The 27,646-nt window shown below is 41.3% G+C and overlaps 2 protein-coding genes across 7 annotated transcripts; both read right to left on the bottom strand.

The window, feature by feature from the left end:
- Positions 1-4,681: 4,681 nt before the first annotated feature.
- On the bottom strand, positions 4,682-16,330 carry tmem184ba (transmembrane protein 184ba). Of its 2 annotated transcripts, XM_029120042.2 has the most exons (10): positions 15,985-16,330; positions 15,820-15,853; positions 13,477-13,733; positions 12,567-12,732; positions 8,513-8,603; positions 8,167-8,334; positions 7,674-7,843; positions 7,280-7,480; positions 5,451-5,477; positions 4,682-5,200 (listed from the first exon to the last, which is right to left on the bottom strand). In XM_029120042.2, the coding sequence occupies exons 3-10, from the start codon at positions 13,720-13,722 to the stop codon at positions 4,971-4,973; spliced, it is 1,299 nt and encodes a 432-aa protein (XP_028975875.1). In that variant the 5' UTR covers positions 13,723-13,733; positions 15,820-15,853; positions 15,985-16,330; the 3' UTR covers positions 4,682-4,970. The 2 variants fall into 2 exon arrangements, with proteins under 2 accessions (XP_028975875.1, XP_010893858.4); XM_010895556.5 differs by lacking the exon at positions 5,451-5,477 and having other exon boundaries at positions 15,985-16,329.
- A 676-nt stretch (positions 16,331-17,006) lies between these two features.
- csnk1e (casein kinase 1, epsilon) lies at positions 17,007-27,533 on the bottom strand. Of its 5 annotated transcripts, none has more exons than XM_034292496.1 (11): positions 27,511-27,533; positions 25,378-25,478; positions 25,121-25,231; positions 24,809-24,957; positions 24,423-24,651; positions 23,800-23,970; positions 23,266-23,414; positions 22,815-23,016; positions 21,691-21,830; positions 19,591-19,645; positions 17,007-19,464 (listed from the first exon to the last, which is right to left on the bottom strand). In XM_034292496.1, the coding sequence occupies exons 2-10, from the start codon at positions 25,451-25,453 to the stop codon at positions 19,613-19,615; spliced, it is 1,260 nt and encodes a 419-aa protein (XP_034148387.1). In that variant the 5' UTR covers positions 25,454-25,478; positions 27,511-27,533; the 3' UTR covers positions 17,007-19,464; positions 19,591-19,612. The 5 variants fall into 5 exon arrangements, with proteins under 5 accessions (XP_034148387.1, XP_034148385.1, XP_034148384.1 ...); XM_034292494.1 differs by lacking the exon at positions 27,511-27,533 and adding an exon at positions 26,844-27,221; XM_034292493.1 differs by lacking the exon at positions 27,511-27,533 and adding an exon at positions 26,900-27,220.
- Between the last annotated feature and the right edge of the window lie 113 nt (positions 27,534-27,646).

The raw sequence follows: 27,646 nt of genomic DNA, 5'->3' as shown, positions 1-27,646 counted from the left end.
TATCACTGTGACTTTACCACTCTGGTTAACTGGCCCTCACTACACACAACGCCAGACTCTCTGGCACCAGCTTTTTACAAGTCTGCTTTAGGTAAATGCCCCCATTATCTGAGGCTTCACTCACTTCCTAACATCTGCTACTCCAGTAGTAACCTGTCCTCCGGCAGGCATTACACTCTGGACACCCCTACAGCCCACACTTGTGAAAATGAGAATTGTTTCTCAAATCGACTTACCTGTTGAAATAAGTGTTAAACAAATAAAATGCCTAAAAACATAAATTCAAGATGGCTGCTGTACAGGCCTGACAGAGCAACACTAAAGCAGATATCTAGTATGGTCGGTTCAATGGGTCACAGACTTCTGGTAGCTATTGCATGCAAAGGAAATGCTGAAATAATAAACAAAAGTGATTATTTTGGACAGTAATATGTCCCAGTACTTCCTCTGTCCTTTTATTTTATGAAACACAAAAACAAAATAAAAACTGAGAATTCATATGCTAACTTCTATTGTTTTGACTTCCAATCCAAGTATTTTGAGTACAGCGTCGAAAGAAAAGAAATGCCTACTGTCCTTACAATTAGAGGGCACTGTGCTGTATAAAGGCCACTGTAAACAGCTTCAGTAGAGAGCCTAAGGGACTCCTCTTGCCTCTTAAAATGTAAAATACATTGACAAATGTTAAAATAAAACCAGTCCCTTGTCATAAGACTACCATTCAGTTATTTTGTTGATATACCAGGAATTACAACCATTACTAAAGTTTGACGGACCATGATGTAACAGCTGATCAGGTAGTAGTTGATCACAGTGTTTTGGCTGGTTTCCCCACTGGGAGGTTTTGTAATTTTAAGACAGGGAAGCAAAAAGGGGAAGAATGAAACCATGGGTATGAATACCAGCAAGGATACCTTTTCGTTAGGGAAGTAATACTATTGTTTAGCAGGGGGGAGGGGTGGAAAAAGTCAACTGTACAGCAAATAATCTCTCCCTGAAGCCTTTCACTCATGTGAATCGGAGCTACAGTTCAGACATAAAAGTGAAACAATGATCTATAAAGAGTTATAATAAATATAACAAAATTACAGGATCCATTTAAGGCCAATGTAAATATCTTTATTTTCTCTATGCTTAACAGTTTGTACTACCACGGAACAAAAATAAAAGCATAATATCAGCAGCTTTGTAATCAAATATAGTGAACTAGACAAAATTGATAGAAATAAAAAAAATATTTAAAGACAACCTATGTAGAAACTTTACAAAACTATGCCTCTTTACACATTTACATCATTGTCTTTATTACAACATCACTAAATATTCCTTCAGTATATCATCTGAAAGTATGTACATAATCCTATGGCTGTAGCAATAACAGTCCTGTGTATCTCTATAATAAAAACGTTACACTCCCAGAATCCGGATGTCCACCTGAGATGCCCTACAGACGGTCAAGACTATCAACAAAATATCTGGGGCTACCCAACTGCTTGCACAGGTTACAGGGAGGATTTTCAAAACGAATGACAATTAGGATGAGGGTTAAGTTAATATTACTGATAGCTTGTAGAGGATCTGCAGGTGAACTATTGGGAGTTCCAAACAGTGTTACTTAAAATACACCACAAGCCTAGATAAAGATAACAGAGAGGTGGTCTAAAAAAGGGAACTGGAAAACACAAAGCTTTTCTGGGGTAATTCTCTTTTTACCAGAAACTGGAAATGTTTATGAATGAGTCCAAACCATCAGAATTGATTAAACAGAGGATTCAACACAACACCACAGAGGATGTGCCATAATAAGCCCTAGTGTATCTCCATAACATCTTTTATACTGGCCTCCTTAATATGAATAAAGCAGACTTTCTGACCACACTTTATTAGGAAATATTGGCCCACTAGACAATGGCCTGTCTGGATTGTGGCTCTTATGTTTATTGCACACCAGTTAACAGACAGAAGACATTGAGAGGTGAGGAAAGGCTGGTGTTGGGATTCCTATTTTTTTTCTTTCTTTCATGTGTAGACTAAAAGGAAAATTACTATCATCAGCCCGTTTGACTAATAGATAATGGAGTGTGTGTGCGGGTGTCTCTAATGACCAAATACACTAGAATCCCTGCTGCTCTCTAGTGGCAGGATTCAGCATGGAAGAATAGTGACTCACCATGACTTCACTATATAATGGCAGCCTAGTCTGTATGAATTACAATAATGACTTCAAAGCTAAACTATGTGTAACGCAAGATCCTTCTCTCTCTAAGCACTTATGATTCACATCTCTAAAACGGAAACAGCTGTACAGCATTAAAGGTGAATCTAAAACTGACCCACACATTATTACAAACCTGAATCTTTTTTCCAGTTACACTTTTCGTCGAGATACAATGTCTCAATGTGCAATATCAAACTAGAATTATTGATAAGTTTTAAACGTGATTCATTTAGTTGGACATCTGTCCGGAGGGTGTACATATGGACATCTGAGCTACTTCAATGACCAAAGGTAATCCAATCAAACAAATCACACAGACAAAACTTCTGTGTGTGTGTGTATATTTGTATGTATGTAACCTATTTTAGAGCATCAGAAGAAAGATTATTGATGCCATTTCCAAGCAAGACACTGTCTGACAGAACAAAAAGAAGAAGACCACTGGCGATCTACACAGGACAGCATCCAACCAAATTCTTCATCCAAACCAATTCAGCCCTTGAGCTGACCAAAAGGGTGCTGATAGAAGTCTCTAAAAACCCCTGGGGCAACCTCAAGAAGCTTCTGCATCCAAAAAAAGAATATCAAGACACAATCTTTACACCTGGGGTATAACCAGAACTACTGGAACAATGTTCTCTGGACAGATGAATCATAGATGGACTTGCTTGGCCGCAATGCCAGATGCCATGTTTTTGGAAAACACTGGAAACACTGCCTTTTTACAGAATGATCTAATACCAACTGTAAAGCATGGAAGTGGTGGCATTATGGCGTGGGACTGCTTTGCCCATTGAGTTTACCATAAATTCCATACTGTATGAAATAATTTGTCAGGAGAATGTAAGGCCCTCACGTCAAGTCAACCAAACATGGATCTTGCAACAGGAGAATGATGCAAAACGCACAAAGCTAACCTAAAACAGAACGTCTCAAAAAGAAAAAAATGGAGGGTTATGAAATGGCTGAGTTAAAGCCAGCATTTCAATTATGTGGAAATGCTGTGTGGGGACTTGTAGCACGCTGTGCATGCAAGAATGCCCTCAAACATGACACAGTTGGAGCACTACTGTAAAGAAGCTGCATAAATTCCTCCCAGTTGATATATGAGCCTGACAGCTGCATTTCAGCCAAAGGAGGCAACACCATCTATTGAAGGTAGGGGTGTACTGTACCTACTTTTTCCACACTATGAAACTGCATTTCTATTGATTGTAAAAATAAATGACATAACATAAAATGATTAAAAAAATCCAAACATGTAATGAAACAAAAAAACATTGTTACTTATGTTTTAATTTTTCACATGACTGAAGCATAGCTTTTAGTGTCTGACTACTCCAATCATACAGATGTAACCAATGGTGCATTTCCTCCAGGCAGTAAACCTACATTAAAGGCCAGTGTAGGTCTGGTGACGGTGAGCCTCACTGGATGACAGGCTGTCCTAATCCTCACCATATGAATAATCCTGGCCTAATCTTCACCACATGAATAATGCTACCAACTACGACAATATAATCCCGACTGCTGTGCTGCTGGCCTGTCATCACTCTGACGCTGTCCGCTTCAGCCACTTCACGCTGGAGAAGAATTCTCTTAATCTAGAATCTGATCGAGTGCTGTCACAACAACCACTACTCCACCCCTCACAGCCGCCCATCCACACCACTCTCTCAGGGAATGACCCCATCCACACCACTCTCTCAGGGAATGACCCCATCCACACCACTCTCTCAGGGAATGACCCCATCCACACCACTCTCTCAGGGAATGACCCCATCCACACCACTCTCTCAGGGAATGACCCCATCCACACCACTCTCTCAGAGAATGACCCCATCCACACCACTCTCTCAGAGAATGACCCCATCCACACCACTCTCTCAGGGAATGACCCCATCCACACCACTCTCTCAGGGAATGACCCCATCCACACCACTCTCTCAGGGAATGACCCCATCCACACCACTCTCTCAGGGAATGACCCCATCCACACCACTCTCTCAGGGAATGACCCCATCCACACCACTCTCTCAGGGAATGACCCCATCCACACCACTCTCTCAGGGAATGACCCCATCCACACCACTCTCTCAGGGAATGACCCCATCCACACCACTCTCTCAGGGAATGACCCCAACCACACCACTCTCTCAGGGAATGACCCCATCCACACCACTCTCTCAGGGAATGACCCCAACCACACCACTCTCTCAGGGAATGACCCCAACCACACCATAATGCACACAGCTGCGTCTCTTGAAAACCAACTGTAACCATGGTCACCACAAAGATATAAGAATTACCTGGTCTAAAATCTGAAAGTCAAACCAAAAAAGGCAAATTAAATCCAATGCGTCGACAGTGTAGACTTCTAATAATGATTTGGTATGCGTCTTCTTCAGGTGATCTAAGCCCGCTGAAAGATCCGCTTTTTAATTATAAAATCACTCCCATCAATACCAGAAATGTCTGTTTAATAAAGCGAAGTACAAATCTGTTTGGGATTAACCATGACATACCTCAGCATATGCTCTATCAAGACAAGCCATTACTTATAATCCTGAATGTGTGTTATAGTAAGTGTAGTAGATGACATTAAATGAACAGACCAGGCTGTGCCATAAGGTTGGGTATTGAATAACCAAACCCTGAACACACGTTCTAAATCCTCTGCCTCAGTACAATATGAAGAAGACCAGGGGTGGTGCTGCGCCTCAACTGTTTGTCAGCGGTTCACAGCGTGGGTTTAGAACTCATCATCTGAACTGAGCAACAGGGTCTTCTCGTTGTCTCGAGTACTGATGGCGCTGTGTGTCCGGGACACAGCCGGGGCAGAGTGGCCCTGTTCCAGGGATGACTGCTGGGTGTACTGCTGATAGGCGGGGGAGAAGTTATGGATAGCATCCTGGACCATGTCTCCTGGATTCATCGTCTCCTTCAGGCTACTGGAAATGCTCTTCATGGGGGCACAGCGACCTGGGAGTTGTGGGTGGAGGAACAGCCAATAGAACAGACAATCTCTTTAAATAAAGTAGGTGAATAACATGAGACCTAAATACAATGGGAAACACTACTAGAATTCTGAATTTTAAATAAGCAGAAACAACAACAATAACAAACAGATTTCACAGACGAGCAACATTCAATACACACTAGGAAAAAGGGAACCATTGTAAAAAGCAGAAAAGAGTGAAAAGACTGAAGAGATTATCAGTGCTAAACCTACCGTGGATTCCATATATAGGAACTGGGCCTTGAGAATGCAGCATGGGGAAAGAGACAAAGGGATATGGAAGACAAAAAAAGAGGAAAGAAATGACCCAAAGAATATGAAGAGGTGGTATGCTCAATGAACCAAGGAGGGAGATTACAAAAAGAACAAGGAAAGGTTTGTATTCAGATAACAAGGACGAATGGGTGGAGAGGAAGGGAAATAATGATGTTAAATGTGCCACAATCCAGAGATGAGGACACATTGGGATCCGTATGATGACAAAGGAGTAGAGAGAAAGGGATTGCGAGTCAGTGACAAAAGAAGACATTATACAGAGGAGACATTCTGTGAAAATACTACAATAGCAATGACCGGGACCAAGGTAAAGTCGCTCGACACCATAGTACACTTTATATCCAGTCTTCACACCCTTATTGAAAATGTCGCTTCTTCTTACGCAAAGACTGACCTTTTTAAATTATATATGCCTATAAGGAATTAAGGTGCTGTAAAAAGTTCAGGGAAAGATTAATCCTATTTCTGGAACAAAAATAAACTGATAAGTTATGCAATGGAAATGCAGAAATGGACTGGCTGTTTAGCAAAGTAACAATTTTACAGTTTCTATGTACAAGAACAGTAAATTCTTTTTCAGGGATTCCTGCATAGGTCCTAAAACTATCAAATTGTTAAATGATCCATGGTATCTCCATTTTCAAACAATTAAACAAGTTAAAATGCACTAATGGAAAATCATGAAAACGTAATTAGACACACATCATTGATTTAATAACGTTTTATTTTCTTAAATGACTAGTTTCTTATTCCTTTTTTGAATTCATACTAGTATCTGCATAATAGTTGTTTAATATTTTGCAATAAATTAAGTGTAGATGTTATGGTACATCATGCATATGATCCAGGCTGCATGAAGAGCCAATTTCCACTTCAGCTTTCAGGCAGAGGGCAGCAGGGTTTGCACCAAAATATCTTGAGCTATTCATTGTCATCTCTATCCTAGCCCCTAAAACCAGGCCTGCGTAGTCACTAGGCCTGAGGAATACCTACAGGATTTTTGTTGCAAAGGGATGGAAAACTTTTTTTCACAAACGTCTCAAAACACGTTAAACCAATCATATTCAATGCTTGGGAGGGGCTTATACAGGTGCTCATGAGAATAATGCCTTCAGTGCAACAGTAGCTAGTGAAGGAAAGATGGGGAGCAAAAATCGCCACATAAAACCCCATAGAAATCTGTGGATGTATGTCATGTTTGTGGTGAACCACATCAGTCTTTGAGAAACAAACAACATTTTCCTAGGTAAATCTACAATACTACAATAACGATGATTTAATTGGACCGGTTACACTGAATGATGTGGCTCCTGTCGCAATCTTCTGCTATAATATAAAAAGAAGTGTGGGTAAGTTCTTCCAAAACAAAATAATTTTCTGATATGTTGCAACCTAGTTAAGAACAAAAAACTTTCAGGAAATGTTCTCTATTCAGTTGGAAGAAATAGTGAAACCACGCTTACCCTGCCTTCAACAAGTTTACCTAACAACTTTTTTTAAGAGGTACGTTTCCAGACCTCAAACAAGGCCAGTCAAGATTGGAGGTGTGGCCTCACGGGACTACCTATTTCAAAATATATATTTTTTTGTTGTTGTGAGAAACACCTCCCACCTCACCTAAATATTGTTTGTTAAAATATTTTATTAATGGGGAAAAAGGCCTGAAATTGTGTTGATTTCAGCATAAACAAAAAAAAGCTGTATTTTCAATAAGGGTGTGTAGACTTTAGAGATCCACTTTATATAACAACGGTAAAAATCGTTACCCTGAGAGAGTGAGTCCAGTCTCTTTTCCATGTAGACTTTGTATGTGAAAGCATGGCGCAGGGCCAGAGAGGCAAAGAACATCTCTATACAGACAATGAAGTTTTGGTAACCAGCGGCAACTGTTCCCTCTCCCACTGACACCTCTGGTGAGTTGATTTCGGGGATGGCCCCACACTTTTCAAGGATGGCCAGCAACATGCCTGTTGGAAAATAAACAGATGAATAAACAGATCTAGTAGAAAGAATGACTATAGTACCATAGTATAAATGGTACTGACTTGGAGATGGATAGACTATTATTGACCCCACTCATAATACACAGCCGAAAGTGCTTCAATGACCAAAACAATCCCAATTTGTATTTAGGTGTGTGTGAGTGTGTGTGTGCCTCACCCTGCCAAAAGGAGAGGAAAATGACAGATTTGACCATGAAGAACTTGAGTAAGGGTCTGTAAGGGCTGAGCAGGTGGCGCGTGGAGAAGTAGAAGAGGAAGAGTGCGTAGAGAGACAAGCTGACGGAGATGTTGTAGATGATGGACACGTACAGGTACCCACTGTTCACACTGGGGGGACCAACAAGACATCGGTTCTAATGGATTTACAACTATTTACACAGAAGCCCACACTCTGTCAGTCCCTCCAGGATTCTGTGATCTATTTCTCCCTTTACAGCACATTCTTGGGGTAATGTGGTCAAAATCGTTTGGATCGTATTGGGAAATAAATATATTTAAATGCGACCCCAAAATTAAGAATTTATTTCATCCCAGATATCACCAAAATATCTCTGTAAAATCCTGGAGGGACTTCTTTTTTGGAAATGAAATGAATAATGCTTTTGTAAGAGACACTCAACAACTGCATGACTAGAAGCCACGTGTCTTACTTGAAGTCCCCGTCACGGTACTTTCCAAAGGCCTGCAGGATGACCGTGACCATGGCCATTAGGGGTTTGACCACACAGAACTGGAGTGTGGCCTGTTTACAGAACCGCAGGAACCCAATGGAGTAGCTCCTCCCCCAGAGACAGCACGTACCATACATACAACTGGACCTGGGGAATCGACACATGGGGAGACATGACAGAAATACCTCTTAGAAGAAGACAGACGTACCCCCACCCTGTGTATAAACACACACCTATTTAAGCATCAGTTAATGAGAGTTGTTGTACACGTGTGTGCACAACCTCACATAATGAAACACAAATTACGATGGATAGAGGGACTCACTCTATGGGTTTTCCTCTAATCTCAGCCATGATTGCGCTCTCCCCTCCCAGGTACTCATAACACAGGCTCAGGAAGTTATAGATGACAAACGCTGACAAAAAGACACAAGAGAGACTTTTTGGCAACAGTACATACAATCAACTGGAGTATCCCAAAACAGAATGTAATTTAAGAATGTTCCGTAGTATCCATTAGGTTTATATTTTGGAGCGCGGATTTCATTTTACCACTGTATATAGGAAAATGCATGAATTGTGGTTACGGCAGCGTTGAATGCACAGACACGAAATTCCAGGCAATCCTATTTGATAGCTTTTAGGAAGTGCTCAGAGCTTGTTTCATCCACTCACAGCTGTCCCCTAGCGTTATGAGGTATTAAATAACACAGACGTGGGCACAGTCTAGTGCCTGTGCATAAAGGAACTACTAAAGGATTATTGCAAAAAAGAGGACAGCCATTATGTACACATTTCGCAGTCATGTTTCACAACTTGGGTCGGATGGGGGTCAGAAGCTGTACAGGGTTATAGAATTGAAGTACTGGTATGACGGCCATGTGGTAGTACAGAGAAGTCTGTGGCTTGGTTAGCAGGAGTCCTTTCTACTTTCTTTGTGGGATGTTCGTTTGACACCAACATTTTCATAGTTTTTGTATCCAGTCAGAAAGGTCAGAATGGGGTTCACATTGTTTCAGCAATTAAGGCAAATCTACACAACTTGAAGAAGCATCAGTTGGCTGGATGACAGACAATAAGGCACAATAAAAAAAACATCCAAACTGTACAATCTATTTAATTTGTCCGTTATGTATGACATTACATTTTACATAACACAGGAATAGCCCATAAATAAATTTCCATGCTAATGGTAAAAGTAACAGATCACCCAGCCTCTTAACAAAAACACTTTCAGTGATTTCCTGTGAGGTGAAGTTAAAAAGTAAAGCCTTAACTTCCACTAGACAGTAGATTGGTGGGTCAAAGAAATATCGGCTAACATGACCAACATTAGACCACACACTCAAGTATTGGCTAACATGACCAACATTAATAGGGATATTTTCATAAAATGTTGTTATTTCACATTGACCTGATGAAGAGTAGACAGAACGTCTCATGTGATCACTTGTATATTAAGTCATAATTGATAAAACATTTAACCAGGGCTCATATTATTTTCCCAAACATGCAAATTGTTAAGAGAGAGTGATGAACTGTACTCTTGCTCAGGCTCGACTACTGTTCCCATGGTCAGTGCAATGAGTGGTTGTTGTTCTCATATTGAGGACAGAAGGACCTGTAGCTTGTCCATGACTCTCTTGGCAAAATCTTGGGAGAATGAGAGAAATCACGTCACCATCACGCCCCCAACAGTGGTTTGGGGGGCGGATCCCAGAGGCTTGGTGGAAGATTGGAGAAGGATCCATCCAGAGATTAGCATAATGGGAGGAGATAATATCAATGTTTGGCAGTCGGTTGTTCTGCAGACAAACATGGGTTGGTTGCTCTGCAGATCAGCACGGCTTTATTACCTTAATAAAGTCTACTATTGGATTCACAAACTCCTGAGTTGTTTGAAAATGTTGTCGGGAAAAAGAAGAACAATTGGTGGGTCAAAGAAATATCGGCTAACATGACCAACATTAGACCACACACTCATTGAAATAATAAAGTGATCACAAGTAATAGGATCCCTGATGGAGAAATCATCAGTATGGCTGACTGCACTGCCGGTTATGGCTTGTACCGATCTGATATTACCACTGGGTTAAGGGGCAGAGCAGCAGGCCGGGGACCGTCACATCTGTAGACCGGTCATACTGGAGTGTGTGGGTCAAGGGCAAAGCAACTAGCATTGTATTGCTCCTGGTCAGCGGTCATGGTGGAGGAGATGTTATCTGTTCTGCTAGGTGTCCTTGCCTGCCTGTCTGTGTGTTATCATTATGTTTGTGTGTGTTATCTGTACATTTGTGTACTTCCACAGCACTCGGCTATAATCCATCCAGTTGCAGTCCAACCCCCCCCAACTCCCAGAAGCCTTCACCAGTACTAACAGTTGTAAGGAACACTGCCGTTTTCCATCTTTGCTTGTCCCCTGCCAAAGTCCTGTCTAAATTTTTCCCCGTTCCAACAGGACACAATCAGTGCAATTCTGTTGAAACAGCAAGACATAAAAGGTTCTTCAGATGTTTATCTATTATTAATAAGTACATTTTCCTTTTTTGGCGCTTGCATCCCAGTACATTTCTTGAATCCATCATCGGCGTGCAACATCCCCTGTCACAAAACCCATCCCACATTGGGAAAGCACAGTTCAATGTCCGGATATCAGCGTCCTTCCTAAAAAATCTGTCTTGCTATTAAAATGTATTGCCGGTTAATATAACAATGTGTGTGAGTGCATAAATGTCTGCTAATGACAAAATGAGTAAAGACCCAACCCTGAGGCCATTCTTCTACATGAATAATAAGCCACACACCATTAAACTCTCTGTGAAGCTCTGAAAGGGAATTCTGAAGTTCTTCTTCAGCGCTCATCAGTTCTGGGAGACTGGGATGGCTGTGTTCCACTAAACAATGGTGTGCTGGTGCATGATAGCATGGCGAGGTGTTTGCTGGCAACTCGCTTTGTTAAGTGAGAGTGTGGTAGTGAGTGATGGTATACGAGTGATAATGTGAGTCTGATCTATATTTAGGCATTGTACACCCAGGGGAAATGAGCTGCTGCAAAGCCCCCATTGTGTCAAACACCTCCCCTGCAGCAGTACTGGCATCAGCCATTCTGTCACGTCTCTCTCTTACTCATCCAGTGTCTTTCTCTCACACGGTCTCTGTCTCTCCCCACCTCCCTGTCTCTCTTCTTCACCCGGTCTCCCCCTGCCTCCCTTCATCTCCAGTCTATTTTCATCTCCAGTCTCTCCCTCCATCTCCCTTGGACTTATCCAATGTATGCATCAACTTGTATGCATAAACAGCTTGATGCACATAGTAAAAGGTACATTCTGAATTTTTGTTGCACCTGTACCCAGACAGTGCATCTGTTCAATTCTGATTCAAGGTGTATTGGAGGTGCTTGGATCCATTTCAGCTGCACAGCTATTCTAACTAAAGGACAGAACCGACCTGGGGCGACATCACCCACAAAAGACCTGAGAGTGTCTGTAGATGTTCTACAGATTATCTATGGATATCCGTAACATTTTAACTATCTACCAACCCTTACCCTAACGATAACCTTTATCCTAACCCTAAAATATATTCTGAACTTAACCCTAACCTTAACAAGAAGTTGCTTATCAACCGAATGGTAGTATTATAAACAAACGCTTAAACTTCTTTAGGACTACATATTGAAACTGAGACTCACAAAATACAGGTTAACACAGACCGGACTAGACCACAGACAGGCAGTGATTTCAGAGATGCAATTCTTGAGAAATCTTAAAGAGAGATCTTAAATCAATTGGTATACCCAATCAGAAACGAGGATATAAGCTTAACTCCAATATTTGTAAACAATGTAAACTGGGCAGCCACAAAACAAAGTTTATACCAGAAATGTGATATCATGGATGGTCAGCCATTGTTTGGCTATTGTCTTTGAATTTGAAAGGAGTAAACAGCTCATAGCTTTTTTTTTTTTAAACACAGGTGGGGTGGACCGCCTTATTATTGTTCAAATTTAGGATCCAACCTTTAAACAGCTGCAAGTTTGGTTGAGGCCTCCTAATTAGGGCTGCAGTATGCAGTGAACTTGGTTGCTATGCAACAGGTTTTCCCTACCCAGAAATCTAGGCAGGCCTCAGAACAACAAAGACAGCACAGAGGCAGAGCAGAGCAGCAGTTAACCATCTGTCCATGGGGCTTGCAGCGTAACTCCCACACACTGGTAAACAACAAAACACTCCAAAACACTGCCTGGTGGATGTTTAGCTAACACACCAGTGTGGCTAGAGGAGGGCAGAGACAACCTGAGGAAGTATCACAACAGATGTTATGACCACGGCAAAGTCATCTTCTACCCTGTTGACTTGGACTTGTGTGTACGGTCTTACCCTCGTAACAGTCCCTGACCGTGTCAAAGTAGACGTAGTACTCCTCGTTAGTGAAGAAGAGGAGGCTGAGCCACGAGTCAAAAGCGTAGATGGGAACGATGAAGAGGATCCGCACAATATGTCTCTGCTCGTTAGGAGAACTGTAGTACCTTAGGTGCATGTAGATCTGAGGGGAAGAGAGGGGAAGGGAGGGGCAGGAAGGGGCAGGGGGCAGAGAGGGGAAGGGGAAGAGAGGGGAAGGGAGGGGCAGGGAGGGGCAGGGAGGGGCAGGGGGAAGAGAGGGGAAGGGGGAAGGGGAAGAGAGGGGAAGGGAGGGGCAGCGGGGAAGTGAGGGGAAGTGGCAAGAGAGGGGAAGGGGCAGGGAGGGGCAGAGGGGAAGAGAGGGGAGGGGGAAGAGAGGGGAAGGGGGGAGGGAGAGGGGAAGGGGCATGGGTCAGAGAGGGGAAGGGGCAGGGGGCAGAGAAGCCACAGGAATGGGATTGAGAGCAGCAGAACACACTCTTCTTGGCATCTTTTCACTTAAGCTCCCAACCAAGCCTGTATAAAGCAGCCAGACAGCAGACAGTATTGTTGTTTCAAACCGCAGGACAAGGTTTACCTTTCAATAAGTGTGTGTGTGTGCCTGAACTACATATTGACCTGCTGACTTAAACAAACTAGGATAGCGTGATGTTGCTAGGCAACCAGTGTTCTCTGACTGAACACTAAGGAGATGCGTCTACTCTTCCAGCGTCAACCCAGGTGGAACCTAATATGGTCACCACCCCAGGGCTAAGAGGGACAAACAACACCTTAACACCAGAGCTTGAGCACGGCCATATCTCAACAGAAACCCCAAATAGCGTTCATTTTGAGTGGACTGAGGTTGAATATGTTTGGAGCTGTAGGCAAAAAGGGTGTGTGATATTACCTGGTGGCATGTGATTAGCAGGGCAGTCCAGACGAAGAAGCCTGACAGGGCCTGGGCAGCGGGGGTCATCAGGAAGATGGGCTGGTCTGGGGTGAGCAGGGGGGCCTCTGGGAGCCAGGAAATGTTGGGCCCTGGGGCTGCCATGGTGGGAAGGGGAGCAGGGGCTACACCCAGGAGGGAGCCCTTCCCTTCTCCAACGCCTAGTCGCTCAGACAAGGACATGTCACGCCTCCACAAACGGATCATCTGGAGACCCTCTAGAAACAGGCAGAAAACATGCCTTTATATCCACATAAATGATGCCAAGCATAAATAGTTCAGACAGTCGGATACGTTCCAGACTGTTTCTTCTGTCGAAAGCAACCTGTTTTGAAGATACTAACCATCTTTAACTATAGTTATCCATAATGTACCTAACATTGATAAGAGCATAAAGTAAAAGCATTGTCAATGAGTCAGGAGTGTCATACTGCTTTCTGTGTAGAGTTATGGACAATCAATAGATTGCAGAGTGAACAGACAGACCCCTTGTATAATTTCAAGTCAATTGTCAACCAGTGGTTTCTACAGTGTACACAGGGCATTCCCGAGTCCTGGATGAAATAATGTGCTCTCTATTCACAGTTTCAGTTAAACAGGCTGATCTGAAAGCATACTGGGTCATTCATTACCTTATTACAGAATAAAATAATTGCATTATTGTCCTACGGAAGAGGGAACAAACCCATTTTAACAGGCTATAAACACTGCAATGCCAGTCGATGCGGTCACTGATGTTATGGTACGAAAAATGGAAATGCCACCGGCCGACAGAATGCCTTCCTCAAGCAAAATCCAACAGGACAACAGTGGACACAGGAGAATGTGTCCACCCAGACCCATCATGGCACATTAACAGCAGAACAGCACAAGCCATCACAGACTGAGGAACTATTCAAATGTTGTTTTCTCACACACACACACACACACACAAATTCATTTATGTGTCCGTCTGCCAGTCATATGGGGGTCATTTGTATTGGCTTGCCAAGAATCAGCAGATCAAAATGCAGAACAGTGCTAGAGTGAATACATCAGGGGTGGACAGAGGGCCACAGAGGGAGAGACAAAACGACAGTACTGGAAAGCAAAGTAATGCTAAGGCCTAGGGACATGTGTCTCATTTCAAAGGCAAAAGTTCATTCAGTGACAACACATACTCTACGCACAATGAAGTAAAATGGCTGCATGACAGATTGACAGGTGGAGGGACAAAAAAGAAAACTCAATAGATTAGAGTGTGGGGGTGTGTATGTAATAATATTAGGTCATGATAATGGGTGAAAGCCAGTAGCGGAGATTAAATCTAGAATATTTTGCTTTACATACATTTTTAGGAGATATTAATTCATTATATACGGTATATGAAGAATAAAAGTATGAATGTGTCATGCCTTTAACTGTCATTCAGATGGTTTTCATGAAGAGTGTACAAGTACAATGTATATGTAAACTTCCACAAGTGCTTTCAAACTATAATCTAAATAATTGAATCCATAGTCCTTGAGTCTGGGAATTTCAGTGGTTAAATTAAATGTTCCAACCAGAGGTGGGATGACCACTTCATTATGGTGTCAATTATTCTTACTTGGTGGGAGGCCATAGGTTTTATATATTTCATAAAAAGCAAAACAGCCTTATCCTGCCTCTTATCATACTGCTTTGGAGAACATGTCCCGACTCTCACAGGTCTGCCAGGAGATGATGTGATGAGGCAAGGACATAAATGCAAACTGCACAAAATGAATGTGTGAAAGACTAAGGTTGATTGAGTTTTCCAGTTGTGATTGCAATTGAGAGGTTTTTTCACACGTTTTCACAGAACGATGGCTGTATTTACAAGGACCCAACATGACAGAAACTTGGCTAAATTTGTGGGAACTTATTCTCTTTCTTATTCACTTAAAAAGCATTGTCAGCACGGCTGATTGGCAGCAGCAAGAAATAACAATGTTTCACCTCAAGACCACTGACACAAGGGTTTGAGCATACATATATGTCATGTGCACACCTAGTCTATTCTTTATATGCTTTAATCAAGAGATTTCTTTCTCTCTCAACTTTATGCACTAAATTAGACCAAAGTATCACAGTTGACTGCAGTTATCACACGTTTATTTTAGGGGTGTGAGGTTGTTGTTAGCAGTTAAATATCCAACCAGCAGACATGCAGCGACAGGCTAAAGAAGTAGTTTCCAGTAGAGAAAAATAGTAGCCACTCAAACACTAAAGGCACAACTCGACACTTTGTAACAATGAATGAATGTCAGGCAGGTGCATAGATAGACTCACTGTCTCTCTTACCTTTTTACAGACGATTGATCTGAAAAGTTAACTTCTGTCAGAAGAAAGGGAGAAGAAAAATGTATTGAAAGCCTTAAATTTCAATAATAACTGAAAGAGAAGGAATTTGTGTTTACATTGACTTACTTTTAATTTCCACCCAATTCCCCAATTAAACGTATTTACCTTTAATCAGTGGATGGATTTAGTGCAAACTTTGGTTTTGTTGGTTTAATTTTAAACTCAGAAACGAGATAAAAATGTTTCGTTACTCGACATCCATGTTTATCTTCCAGTCTTGCTCGACTGGAAATCTTTTCTTCATCTTCTGGAAATCTTTCCGTTTTGATTCACAAGTTGAATCCCTTTTTTTAAGTCTCCGTTTTTAACTTTTTAAAGTACTAATGTGAATGAATTGGTCCGTTCTTCATTATTTAGCTATGAACAATACAGGTTAAATGTCAGTTTTTCTGTAGGGTAAACTCCGTCATTCCTTTCTCGCCTGCTAGCAACACTATTGCCGACGTCACAATCATATGGCAACGGTAAAAGCTTCAAAATAAAAGTATGAAATTCCACACGTTCTGATATTAATAGGGTTAGAGTAAAAAATAAAATAAAAAACACCTCTTTTAGCGAAAGTAAAATGCAATATGTTATTCAAGGAGGAATTACAATAATATACAGTGGAGACACTTTCACTATGTATCTTAAACTTACCTACGTTTAGAATGCTGTACAACTAATTTGTACTGTATTACAGTGAATACATTACTCGATTTCCAAAAATTTGCTTTTATGAAATGAGCAGTACTTTTTCCCTTGTGTGTCGTCAGGCAAATTACAATAACTTAAGTTGACAAAATGAATGTTTAAAGCGATTTTTTGTGATACCATTTTTCCCAAAACATAAAATGTTGATCAAATGCACTGTTTGAAAACAGACAATAGACAACTAATTTAAACAACACGAGGTTCTCCTGTATGGTACAGATCGAAATTCTAAAATATACCAACATTTCAAGTATGCTTCCTTCTTATTTAATACAGAGCTGTTATAATTCCAATTTTATCCACTAGGAGCAGAACAAATACCAGAAAAAATAACACATTTCCAATGTAATTGAGAAAAGAAGACAGGAATATAATTTGTTATCCGGACTGGGAAATTACATCTAAAACTTATTGACACACTCAAACACAGAGTAGACAGTGATGTGCATATCTTTATTGGCTCATAAAATGAAATATACCCACTCCCCCCGTATAAATCTGATTTGTATGAACTGTAGCTGTATGTATCCACATGTTGTTTCCTGTTGTATTGCTTTTGATTGAAATGTGTGTTATGTCTTTACACTATGCGTTATATGGGCCAATGCTGTGCTGTTGAGTTTGAAATTCAACTTTCTGGAAAGGAAAACAATAAAACAATAATTATTAATTATTATTATCATTTTATACACGGTATTGTTGTAATAAAGCCTAAGCATATTAAAGAAATGTACAAGGTATCATTGCACCCACACAACTACATCCCAACCTTATAACCTGCCTGGCCCATGAGAGGCCTACCTTACATTTGACTCACTTTGCAGCCAACCAAGCTCTCCTACAGCCAGGTAAATACATCTCTGATACTACATTGACATCTTTAAACCACCTAGCAAAATTTGGCTTTACACAAAAACATATTTACAAAGATACATTTTATCAAGAAAAAATAAAATAAAAACAACAACTATTGAGCATATTTAAATCCAACCTCTTAATGTCTTCCATACTCTGCCTCAAATCTCAAGAGTAATAAGGCTTAATCATTTACTTAGTTATTATTATAATAATCTGGACCACTAAAATGGTTCTACAGCACTTTTTTTTTTAATCTGGTGCAAGGGGTTAGTGTCTTTTCTTCGCTTACCAGTGAAATAAAAATACCAGTAAAAAACAATCAACTAAGCAAATAACTAATTTCCTCCATTTAATGATAAGAAGTAATCATTTATTGTATGTTATTAAATGGTCCACCATAATTTGAAGGTACAATATTAGCTTTATTATTATTATTTCAACACTGTATACACACACACTGCAGGGAAGTGGAATTTCAAAGTAAATAGCCGTGTTCAAGAGGATCAAAAGGACTGCAGACAACTGTGGACTGGCTGCAGACTGACTGATCTACAAATCAACGTACATCATAAATACTGACTCATTATTATTTACAGATCAGTCAGTCAGTTACAATTTACCCATGATACATGGGTATTTTAATCCTTTCGAACAAAGCCACTGTGCCAAAAACCTAGACCCATAGCCACTTTATATTTTTTATAATCTTAAAGCCTCAGTGCAGTCAATATTCAGCTTTTGCTGTGTTTAATATGATATTTTACATTAGCTAAAATTAACACTGAAAAAATGTGAAAACATTAGGTCAGTGTTATTTCCTGACAGTTGTTTGAAAATTCTCTCTACACAGGACCTTATATTTAGCAGATTTGAATGGCTAGGTCTTTTCATGGTGACATCACAGTGTAAATTGGTTAACAGACCAATAACAATAAAATTCCAAACTCAGACCACTCCCATACAGCCCCAGCAATATTCCTGCCCAATAAATAATTAGCCAAAAAGCCTAAGTTTTTATTGATATAAAAACAACTGCATTGGGCCTTTAAACAGGAGGTGTTGTATAATGATATATAACCAAAATGTCCTTGTTAAAATGTACTTTTCTTAAATTAATTTTTATCCAGGAATCCTTAAACAGCAAAGAATTAAAGAGAAAATGGGTGACAGTCCATCTCTCTATGTCTCCTACTATCCCATTCCTCTGACTCTTGATTGGTCCCTAGCTTGCTAAAACCAAGAGTATGAAAAACAACCTGTAAGACAATAACACATTAACACACACTGACTGACTGACATTGATGCAACTCTGATGCAAATACTTTCACATTCATTCACTTCACTCGTATTTATTTCCTTTACCATTCCTGAATTTTTTTTCCAGATTTTCTTAATTTCCTCTGCATATTTTTAATTTCCCACAGATTCCTCTTGACTGAGATCTCGCCTACTAATGAATACATAATTTTTACTTGACTCTAGGAAACCTGTAAGTTCCAAGACGATGTTTCTGTGGATTATAAACATACACCTTTAGCTGTAATGTAGCTCTCATAAATTGGGCATTCAATGTGAGACAAACGGTTTTGACTATGTTTTCAACCTACTCAGAATTTCTGCACTGATGTGGACTTTTCTATTCTTGCGCATTGAGCATCTGAGAGACATGTATAGTCCCACTGATCATATAGCCGGCATTATGAGAGTAAACCAGGACAGGAGTACAGGAGGCTCATTGACCAGCCGAGGCGCAGGTCTTCCAAGCCTGGGAAGCAAGGCCAGGCCACGAGTGTCTTTCAGTCTTCAATCATTCATCTTTTTCTCATCACATTTACTCCCGTTAATTACAGTCATGGGCAGGCATTTCATTTTTCACACTTCTAGTCCTTCCTCTACGTCTCCTGTTGTTTGTCTTCCATCTTTAATCCATCTTCAGTGACAGTGACCCAGTCATGTTTATTTATTCCAACAATTTCAAAAGTAGGTATTTGATATCCTGTCACAGATTCAAAAAGTTGTAATATATTTGTTTTCCTTTGAACAAAACATAAGCATAGTTAGGCTCAAATCTGAACCTGACATTTGTGTTGGTAACTCACTAACATGAGTAAATTATGCAAAGATTTTACAGGTTCCTAGTTTAGGTGAAGTGTTCCTTACCTGCCACAAGCTAGAGAGCACCTCACTTCCCCAGGTGTTCAAATGGCACACTAACCTGGAAAAGAGAGATGGCATAGAGTTTTATATGGTGTTGGGCATTCAACACACATACTTTACATAGAGATGGATTGTTCCAAAAGGCGATTTATCAATTCATAGAAATGTTGAGATATTGACATCATCATGTAAAATGTAAAAAATAGATTTTTTCTTGGCACTAGTTGACATGTTGTATTTAATTTGATAAAGATATTGTGGAACAGATGTGTGCTTATTTAGCAGTGGGTGTGATTTAAATTGGCCCAGTCGGGATTTGACCCCAGAACCTTCCAATCACAAGCCACTTAGCCACTGACGCCCCAAAATTTTAATAATGTGCATCAAGGTCGGGGATGTTCCCACAAGACCACAGGGCTCCACACACACACAGACACACAATCTAAATAGTACAGACACACAATCTAAATAGTACAGACACTCAATCTAAATAGTACACATACACAATCTAAATAGTACAGATACACAATCTAAATAGTACAGACACACAATCTAAATAGTACAGATACACAATCTAAGAAGTACAGTATAGAGGCTTTTCTATACTTGACCTTCATAATGCAACCCTGTTTCCAAAAAGTTGTGATACTGCGTAAAATGAAAATAAAAACAGAATGCAATGATGTGCAAATCATTTATCTCTATATTTAATTGAAAATAGTACAAAGACAACATATAAAATGTGGATTCTAAGACATTTTATTGTTTTTGGAAAAAGACATGCCCATTTTGAATTTGATGCCAGCAACACGTTTTTAAAAAAGTTGGTCCAGGGGCATGTTTACCACTGTGTTGCATCAACTCTTCCTTTAATTTTAACAATACTCAATACAGCATCGCGGAACTGAGGAGACCAATTGCTATAGTTTTATATATTCCCATTCTTGTTTGATATAGGATTTCAGCTGCTTATCAGTTCAGGGACTCCTTTGTCGTATTTTTTGTTTCATAATGCGCCAAATGTTTTTAATGGGTGACAGGTCTGGACTGCAGGCAGGCCAGTTTAGCACCCAGGCTCTTACTATGGAGCTATGCTGTTGTAATACGTGCAGAATTTGGTTTGCTATTATCTTGCTGAAATAAGCAAAGCCTTCTCTGAAAAAGACATTGTCTGGTTGGCATTATATGTTGCCCCAAAACCTGTATATATTGTTCAGCATTAATGATGCCTTCACAGATGTGCAAGTCACCCATACCATGTGCATTAAAGTACCCCCATATGGTTTATTTTTTTGCATGGCAGAGTTCTAACTTAGAATATGTGGATGCAGTGATTGACAATGGTTTTTGGAAGTGTTCCTGAGCCCATGCAGTGATGTCCACTACAGAATTGTGTCTGTTTTTAATGCAGTGACGCCTGACGCCGTTATTTTTAAATTGTTGCACTATTTGCCCAGGCAGTCTTTCACAGAGTGGTGAACACCTCCCTATTCTCATTTCTGACAGACTCATCCTCTCTGGAATGATCTTTTAATACCCAATCATGTTACAGACCTGTTGCAAATAGACCTAATTAGTTGTATAATAATTTAAAAAATACATTGCTTTTTCAGTCTTTTGTTGTGTCTGTCCCTACTTTTTTTTAAATGTGTTGCTTTGCATCATATTCAAAGTGGGCATATAATTTTCTAGAAACAATACAATTTCTCAGTTTCAACATTTGATATGTTGTCTTAGTACTATTTTCTCATGAATATTGGGTTTAAATGATTTGCACATCATTGCATGTTTTTATTTACATTTTTCGCAGCGTCCCATTTTTGGAAACGGGGTTGTGAAAATAATTAGTGAAATAATTCAATGTGTTGTTAATGTTTTCATTGACAATTTGAAATCAAGTGAGATATCTGTGGAAATGCAGGGGTCCCTTGAGGAGACAACTGAGAACCACTCACTGATTTAGACAACTGAGAACCACTCACTGATTTAGACAACTGAGAACCACTCACTGATTTAGACAAGGGAAAGGCAGGGGAGGTAGAGGGGTTTAGGGTAGAAGAAAGAGAGAGAGAGAGAGCGAGAGAGAGAAGGTAGGTAGCTGACCTGTGATGTGGCAATGCGTGATTGGCCCATCTGTGCAGTGAGGTCAGAGGAAGAGACGTTGGCGGGGGCGCCACGGTGAAGTCTCATGGCCACCTTCCTCTCGCGCTCTGCACGGGATACAGCCTGTGGGGACCGGTTCCCTACACACACACACACACACATACACACACATAGACATAGACACGCATAGACACACACACATATATATACATACATAAATACATTCACACATAAACACATACATACATTAGTCAAAAGGAATCTAGTACTGGACTGAGACAAAAGTCTGCATGCCCAGGACCAAGGTTGGGAACCACCGCTTTACAGTGCAGAGAGAAGCTTTTCAGACCCTTATACATTTTGCACATTTTGTTGTGTTATATACTTATTTCACTATGGATTACACAGTTGATTCCTCATTAATCACATATTAAACACATATTTTGACCCATTCATCTTTACCTGACCTGTCTTTCAGTCCCTGAAGTGTGGAACCTTATATAGACAGGGGTGTGCCTTTTCAAATAATGCACAATCAATGGGTTTGGCCACAGGTGGACTCCAATCAGGTTTTAGCAACATCTCCAGGATAATCAAAGGTCACAGGATCCACATGAGCTTAATTTGGAGTGTGATGGCAAAGGTTGTGAATACTTCAGTTCTTCATTTTCCATTATTTAGCACACATTTTTTTTTTAAACATATCGAGTGTAGGTTGATCAAAACAAAATCTATTTAATAATTTATAAGTTTAGTGTAAAACACAACGAAATGTGGAAAAAGTGAGAGGGTCTGAATATGATACTTTACACACGCTGCACAGCGACTTCACTCAGCCGAGTCCAAACACAACGGATCAACGAGGTGCACACACCCTCCCTTGTGTTTACACAGTCATTTCCTGTCTGCTTATGAAATAGGAACTCCATCTACCCACTAGTACTTCTAAGTTGTTTTTCTATAGACCTGAAATTGGGGAGGGGGGGGGGGGGGTATGGACTCTTAAAAGTTAAAGGAGAAATGTGAGAAATGTTTAAGTCCAAATAGAAAAACAAGTTTGTGTTATTTAACTATGATTCTAAATATGTAGACCTTTCTTACTAGTGTCTTCCCAGATAACTGACCTGACTGAGGGACTCCTCTGGAAGCAGGGTTAGAGGCAGCAGCGTTAGGGCCGTTTCTGATCCTGTCCACCCCTCCTGGTGGGTTCACTCCTGGTGGTAGGGCACGAGCTGCCCGAGGTCCCCCTCCAATCCTCTCTTCCCCATCTTTTCCCTCTCTTCTCTCCCTCTCTCTTTCACCATCCTCAGCTGTCCTGCTGGCCCCCTGAAGCAGAAAGATGACCGCGCAGGTTAGAAAACGTGGCAGGGATTCAAAATCACCTCATAGGGAGGAACCGTTTTTACACAGTCAACTATGCATATGCAAGATGTTCTGCATAGTACACATTTAACCACTAACGTGTGATTGCATTGAGAATGAGCTGACGCTGAATGACAAAGACAGAAAATAGCTAAATGGTTAATAAATGATTTATAAATGTGTAACAATGCTGAATAAGGACGCAGCACTCACAAACTTGAGCATGTTCCAATCGAACACGTAGTCATAGGAAAAGCCCTGTCTGTGGAACAGGTTTCTGAACAGTTGTCTTAGGTATGAGTAGTCTGGCTTGTCATCGAACCGCAGAGAGCGGCAGAAGTTCAGATATGTGGAGAACTCAGCTGTGGAAACAGTGGATTACCAAAAGTTACCAAAGACAAACACAGATTGAAATTTGGGTGCTTAAAGACCCCTTGAGGTCAGACACAAGCTACTCACAGAGGTAGCCCTGTTCTGGCCCTGTGTAGGAGGAGTCGGTGTACTCACAGGGGTAGCCCTGTTCTGGCCCTGTGTAGGAGGAGTCGGTGTACTCACAGGGGTAGCCCTGTTCTGGCCCTGTGTAGGAGGAGTCTGTGTACTCACAGGGGTAGCCCTGTTCTGGCCCTGTGTAGGAGGAGTCGGTGTACTCACAGGGGTAGCCCTGTTCTGGCTCCATGTAGGAGGAGTCTGTGTACTCACAGGGGTAGCCCTGTTCTGGCTCCATGTAGGAGGAGTTGGTGTACTCACAGGGGTAGCCCTTGCACAGCACCTCAATGGGGGTGGACATTTTCTTCTCGCTGATGCGTTCGTACTTCTGCCTCTTGGTGGCGGCTTTGAGGCCCTGCCAGGGCAGAGAGCCTAGGTTGAAGTACATCAGGACATAACCTAGAGACTCCAGGTCGTCACGACGAGACTGCTCTGTAGAGGGAGAGGGAGGTTGGGGTGAGGGGAAAGTCACACACTGGCCCTTTTTCAATACTGTATGTGCACTGCTATGTGGAGGGAGAATGGGGGAGTGGGGAGAGGAAGAGAGTTACACATTATACATATCATATTTAGGCCCACAGAATCTCAAAACAAAACAGAGGTGAGGACAGGAGAATTGACTACAGGAACACAGTAAGGAAAGAAAAGAGGATAAGGGAATGAGGGAGGGAAGGAGAGAAGGGAGCAGGAAGAGAGAACGTATGGTGAAGTGTCAATAGAAGTGTGAGTCCTACAGCAGCAGTACTGAGAATTCAGCCCTGATCAATAACAACGCAATCAAGTAAAATCTATTAACTTTCTGAGTACCCACAAACAGCAGATAAAGGGTCAAACACACACAGACACACACACACACACTGATAATATTACAAGTGGTACAGTGCCTATTCCCAGGTGTGTGTTGATGGAGGCGTAGCGTGCGGTTCCGGTCAGGTTCTTGTTCTCGCGGTAGGGGATGTGCTGGTGTGTGCGGGCGTCGCGGTACTTCTTGGCCAGGCCAAAGTCGATAATGTACACCAGGTTGCCCTTCTTGCCCAGGCCCATCAGGAAGTTGTCCGGCTTCACGTCTCTGTGGATGAAGTTCTTAGAGTGGATGTACTCAATACGGCTGATCTGAAGAGAAGTGTGGGGAAAAGAAAGACTGTTCACTAAAGACATTATGTATAACCAAGGGATATCTTTTAAAAATGACATCACAAAACAGCATAGGCCAAGATGAACTATATAAGAGAAAAAAAGAAACAGCCATTGTCCACGAGGTGTGCTTTACCATCTGGTCAGCTAGCAGTAGGACAGTCTTGAGGCTGAACTTGCGGGAGCAGAAGTTGAACAGGTCCTCCAGACTGGGTCCCAGCAGCTCCATGACCATGACGTTGTAGTCCCCCTCTGCTCCACACCACTTTATGGTAGGGATGCCCACTGCAGAGAATGATGGATTGATAGGCTAGTGTGACTGACCAAGGTTTGGTCCTGGTTCTCCTACGTGTCACAATATGACGTTTATTCTATGAGTTTAGGCCTAAGGTGTATGGTTAGGTTTCCCCAACATGTTCTCCCACCACCCTCAACCGCTGACTCTCACCCCCTCCCTGCATCATCTTGTAGAACTTGCTCTCGATGTGTAGTTGCGGATGTTTGGTCTTCACACATTCCAGCTTAATGGCCACCTCCTCACCCGTGGCGATGTTGGCACCTGATAGAGACACAGGAAGTAGTGTACAACTATCATCTGTTTGATTATCCAATCACCATGGCCTACTCTGACACAGTCTTTTCTTTTTGTGCCCGGCTCTGGAGAATGTTTATTTAGAGGTTTGGGGGTTATAGCCCCATTCTTACCCAGGTAAATGTCGCCAAAAGAGCCGCTCCCGATCTTTCTGCCAAGGCGGTACTTGTTCCCCACTCTCAACTCCATGGTTCCTGCTGGTTTTCACAACTCACTGAAGGGGCATGCACACAAACATACAAACTGTCATCAATCAAACTTCAAAAGATCTGTACAGTAGAAGGATGATGTTACTCAGTCCAGCTCCACTTCAATCTCAAGAGCCTACAACTCAAATGTAATTTAAATCAAAGTTTACAAAATGAAACATTTGTTTCAAAACGAGAGCTGGAACAAAAAAAGTCCAAAAAAGAAGGCAAGGCAAGTCACGAATAGAGAAAGAATAAACATGAAAGCTGAAAATATTTTATTAGTTATTAGAATAATGTTGGATGATTTACCGATGGATTACATGGCGTTGTACAGCATAAGTCTGAGAGAGGGCAAGTACAGAGGAAAACTCTGAGAATATGACTTAATTAATTCTACAATTTGAAATAACCCACATATTTTACACTCATCTCACTTCAAAGAAAACTAGCACATAGACACAAATAATTAGCATGGCTTCACCATTTCTGAGTCCCCAATGAAATTAAGTAAAAAAACATTTTATTCCAGCTGGACTTTTTAGACCATCATAATAGAGGTTGACTAGCAATGGCTTTGGTGGTGTTAAAATACATATTACAAAGCAATGACAGACTGGTGAGAATCATGACAATGTTGTTTCATTGGCATTCCTATTTATGCTTTGTAAGGGCAGTGTACTCAAGATGCCCTGCTGGCTTGTTGTCTGAAAAGGTTGAGAGCAGAGCAAAATACAATTTGTACCACATGAACACTAACAGATTAGTACAAATTAGAGAATAAAGTTAACTATTAAACATTTCGGATTATTTATATGCAATGTTGCTGGATTATTTGAGAAAAACCCTATCTATGCAATTGAAGACGATGAAGTAATGATAGATGACATTAACTACATGCAGTCCTTTATAATGTTACCAATATGATTTTGCGCTGTAAAATCGTCTAAATTAAGGTCAAATGCGTTGTACTGAACGCATATGAAACCGGTCAATTCTGACTACGGTACGTAACGGTAGTCTATCCTATAGTCTAAGCCGATTACAAAATTGAGCCCTATTCTTCTTGTACTGTAACAAGGTTGTACCGCTGCTCCATAGCAGGATTCCAGGGGCCACAAAATACTTTACTGCAGATCCAAAAAGAAAGTAATCCAGTCGGCGTCGCTGGGAGGCTAGATTAAACCCATTTAAAAATCGAAACCATATTATTAGGCCTACGTTAGAAACATTCACATTCAGGTTCAATGTTTATGGTCAATATTTGCACGAAGCCGCACCCTCGGCTTGGGAAAAGCGTCTCCGTCGTGGAAAACTGTATTTCCCTACCTTCCGATTCTGGCCCGCTTGTTTGGGACCATTTACAAAGCACAACCACAAACGACCCTCACCAGAGAAACGCATTTCCAGCAATGGACCCTTGCCTTCCCTTTCCTCCCCTCCTCACCCGATTTAATCAAGCTCTTCAGGGACTGCTGCCTTCCTTCCTCGGTGGTGCTGATCAGGACGTAGTCATTCAAACAGCACCATGGACAGCGAAAAACGGCCGAGGCACTTGACAAATCATTCCTCACCACTTTCCTGCACCCGATGTAAACGTCTCCCGGTTATAGTATGGTATAGTCTGCACGGGGAATGATAAATATTTTGGTGTAAACTCACAAATCCATCTATCCCCCTCTCTCGTCTCAGTTACACCACTGACAATATCAATGATGTCATTCAGCTCAGACCATAGAAAATGACCGGATTGCCTTAAAGACACCGCGCGCCTCACGCAGCCGTAGTTCACCGTTATGGACTACATGTCGTGAGCCAGAGCACTCAAGGCCGCGTGTTACACTTAGTGTCCTACTTTCTGTGTCTGTGCATTACGTTTTTATGCTCAACCTACTTGAATGGCCATTTAATGGCAAGACGTACGGCGAGACAAAAACTAGCTTTCTATAGCAGGGAAAGAAAACATCGCTGTGATAGAATCAGGCATGCTAACCTGAACCTATGAAGTGAATACCCCCTTACGTAACAGTACGCCACATGGATTACACATCTACGCACCTTTCAACTTCGACGCTGAGATAAAAACCTGAAGTGCGAAACGCATTCTTCCATCCCCACTTCCAAGACTGCTGACATACCTGCTTGTACTTGCCTTACACCAGGCCAAAGAGCCCGAGAAACAGGACAAGTTCAA

Source organism: Esox lucius, chromosome 5 (assembly GCF_011004845.1).
Source record: "Esox lucius isolate fEsoLuc1 chromosome 5, fEsoLuc1.pri, whole genome shotgun sequence".
In the NCBI taxonomy this organism is placed as follows: domain Eukaryota; kingdom Metazoa; phylum Chordata; class Actinopteri; order Esociformes; family Esocidae; genus Esox; species Esox lucius.
Note: the sequence above shows the minus strand (reverse complement) of the source record. Positions and strands in the feature narration are given on the sequence as shown.

Excerpts from the sequence above, each read along its gene's own strand:
- csnk1e (XM_034292496.1), bottom strand. The coding sequence starts at position 25,453 with ATGGAGTTGAGAGTGGGGAACAAGTACCGCCTTGGCAGAAAGATCGGG. Across the intron at positions 23,971-24,422 it reads CAACACACACCTGGGAATAG|AGCAGTCTCGTCGTGACGAC; the intron begins GCACTGTACCAC and ends CTCCCTCTACAG. Across the intron at positions 23,415-23,799 it reads GCTGTGCAAGGGCTACCCCT|CTGAGTTCTCCACATATCTG; the intron begins GTGAGTACACCA and ends CTGTTTCCACAG.
- tmem184ba (XM_029120042.2), bottom strand. The coding sequence starts at position 13,722 with ATGATCCGTTTGTGGAGGCGTGACATGTCCTTGTCTGAGCGACTAGGC. Across the intron at positions 7,844-8,166 it reads TACCGTGACGGGGACTTCAA|TGTGAACAGTGGGTACCTGT; the intron begins GTAAGACACGTG and ends TGGTCCCCCCAG. Across the intron at positions 5,478-7,279 it reads ACTGGACTCACTCTCTCAGG|GCCCAGTTCCTATATATGGA; the intron begins GTAACGATTTTT and ends TGCATTCTCAAG.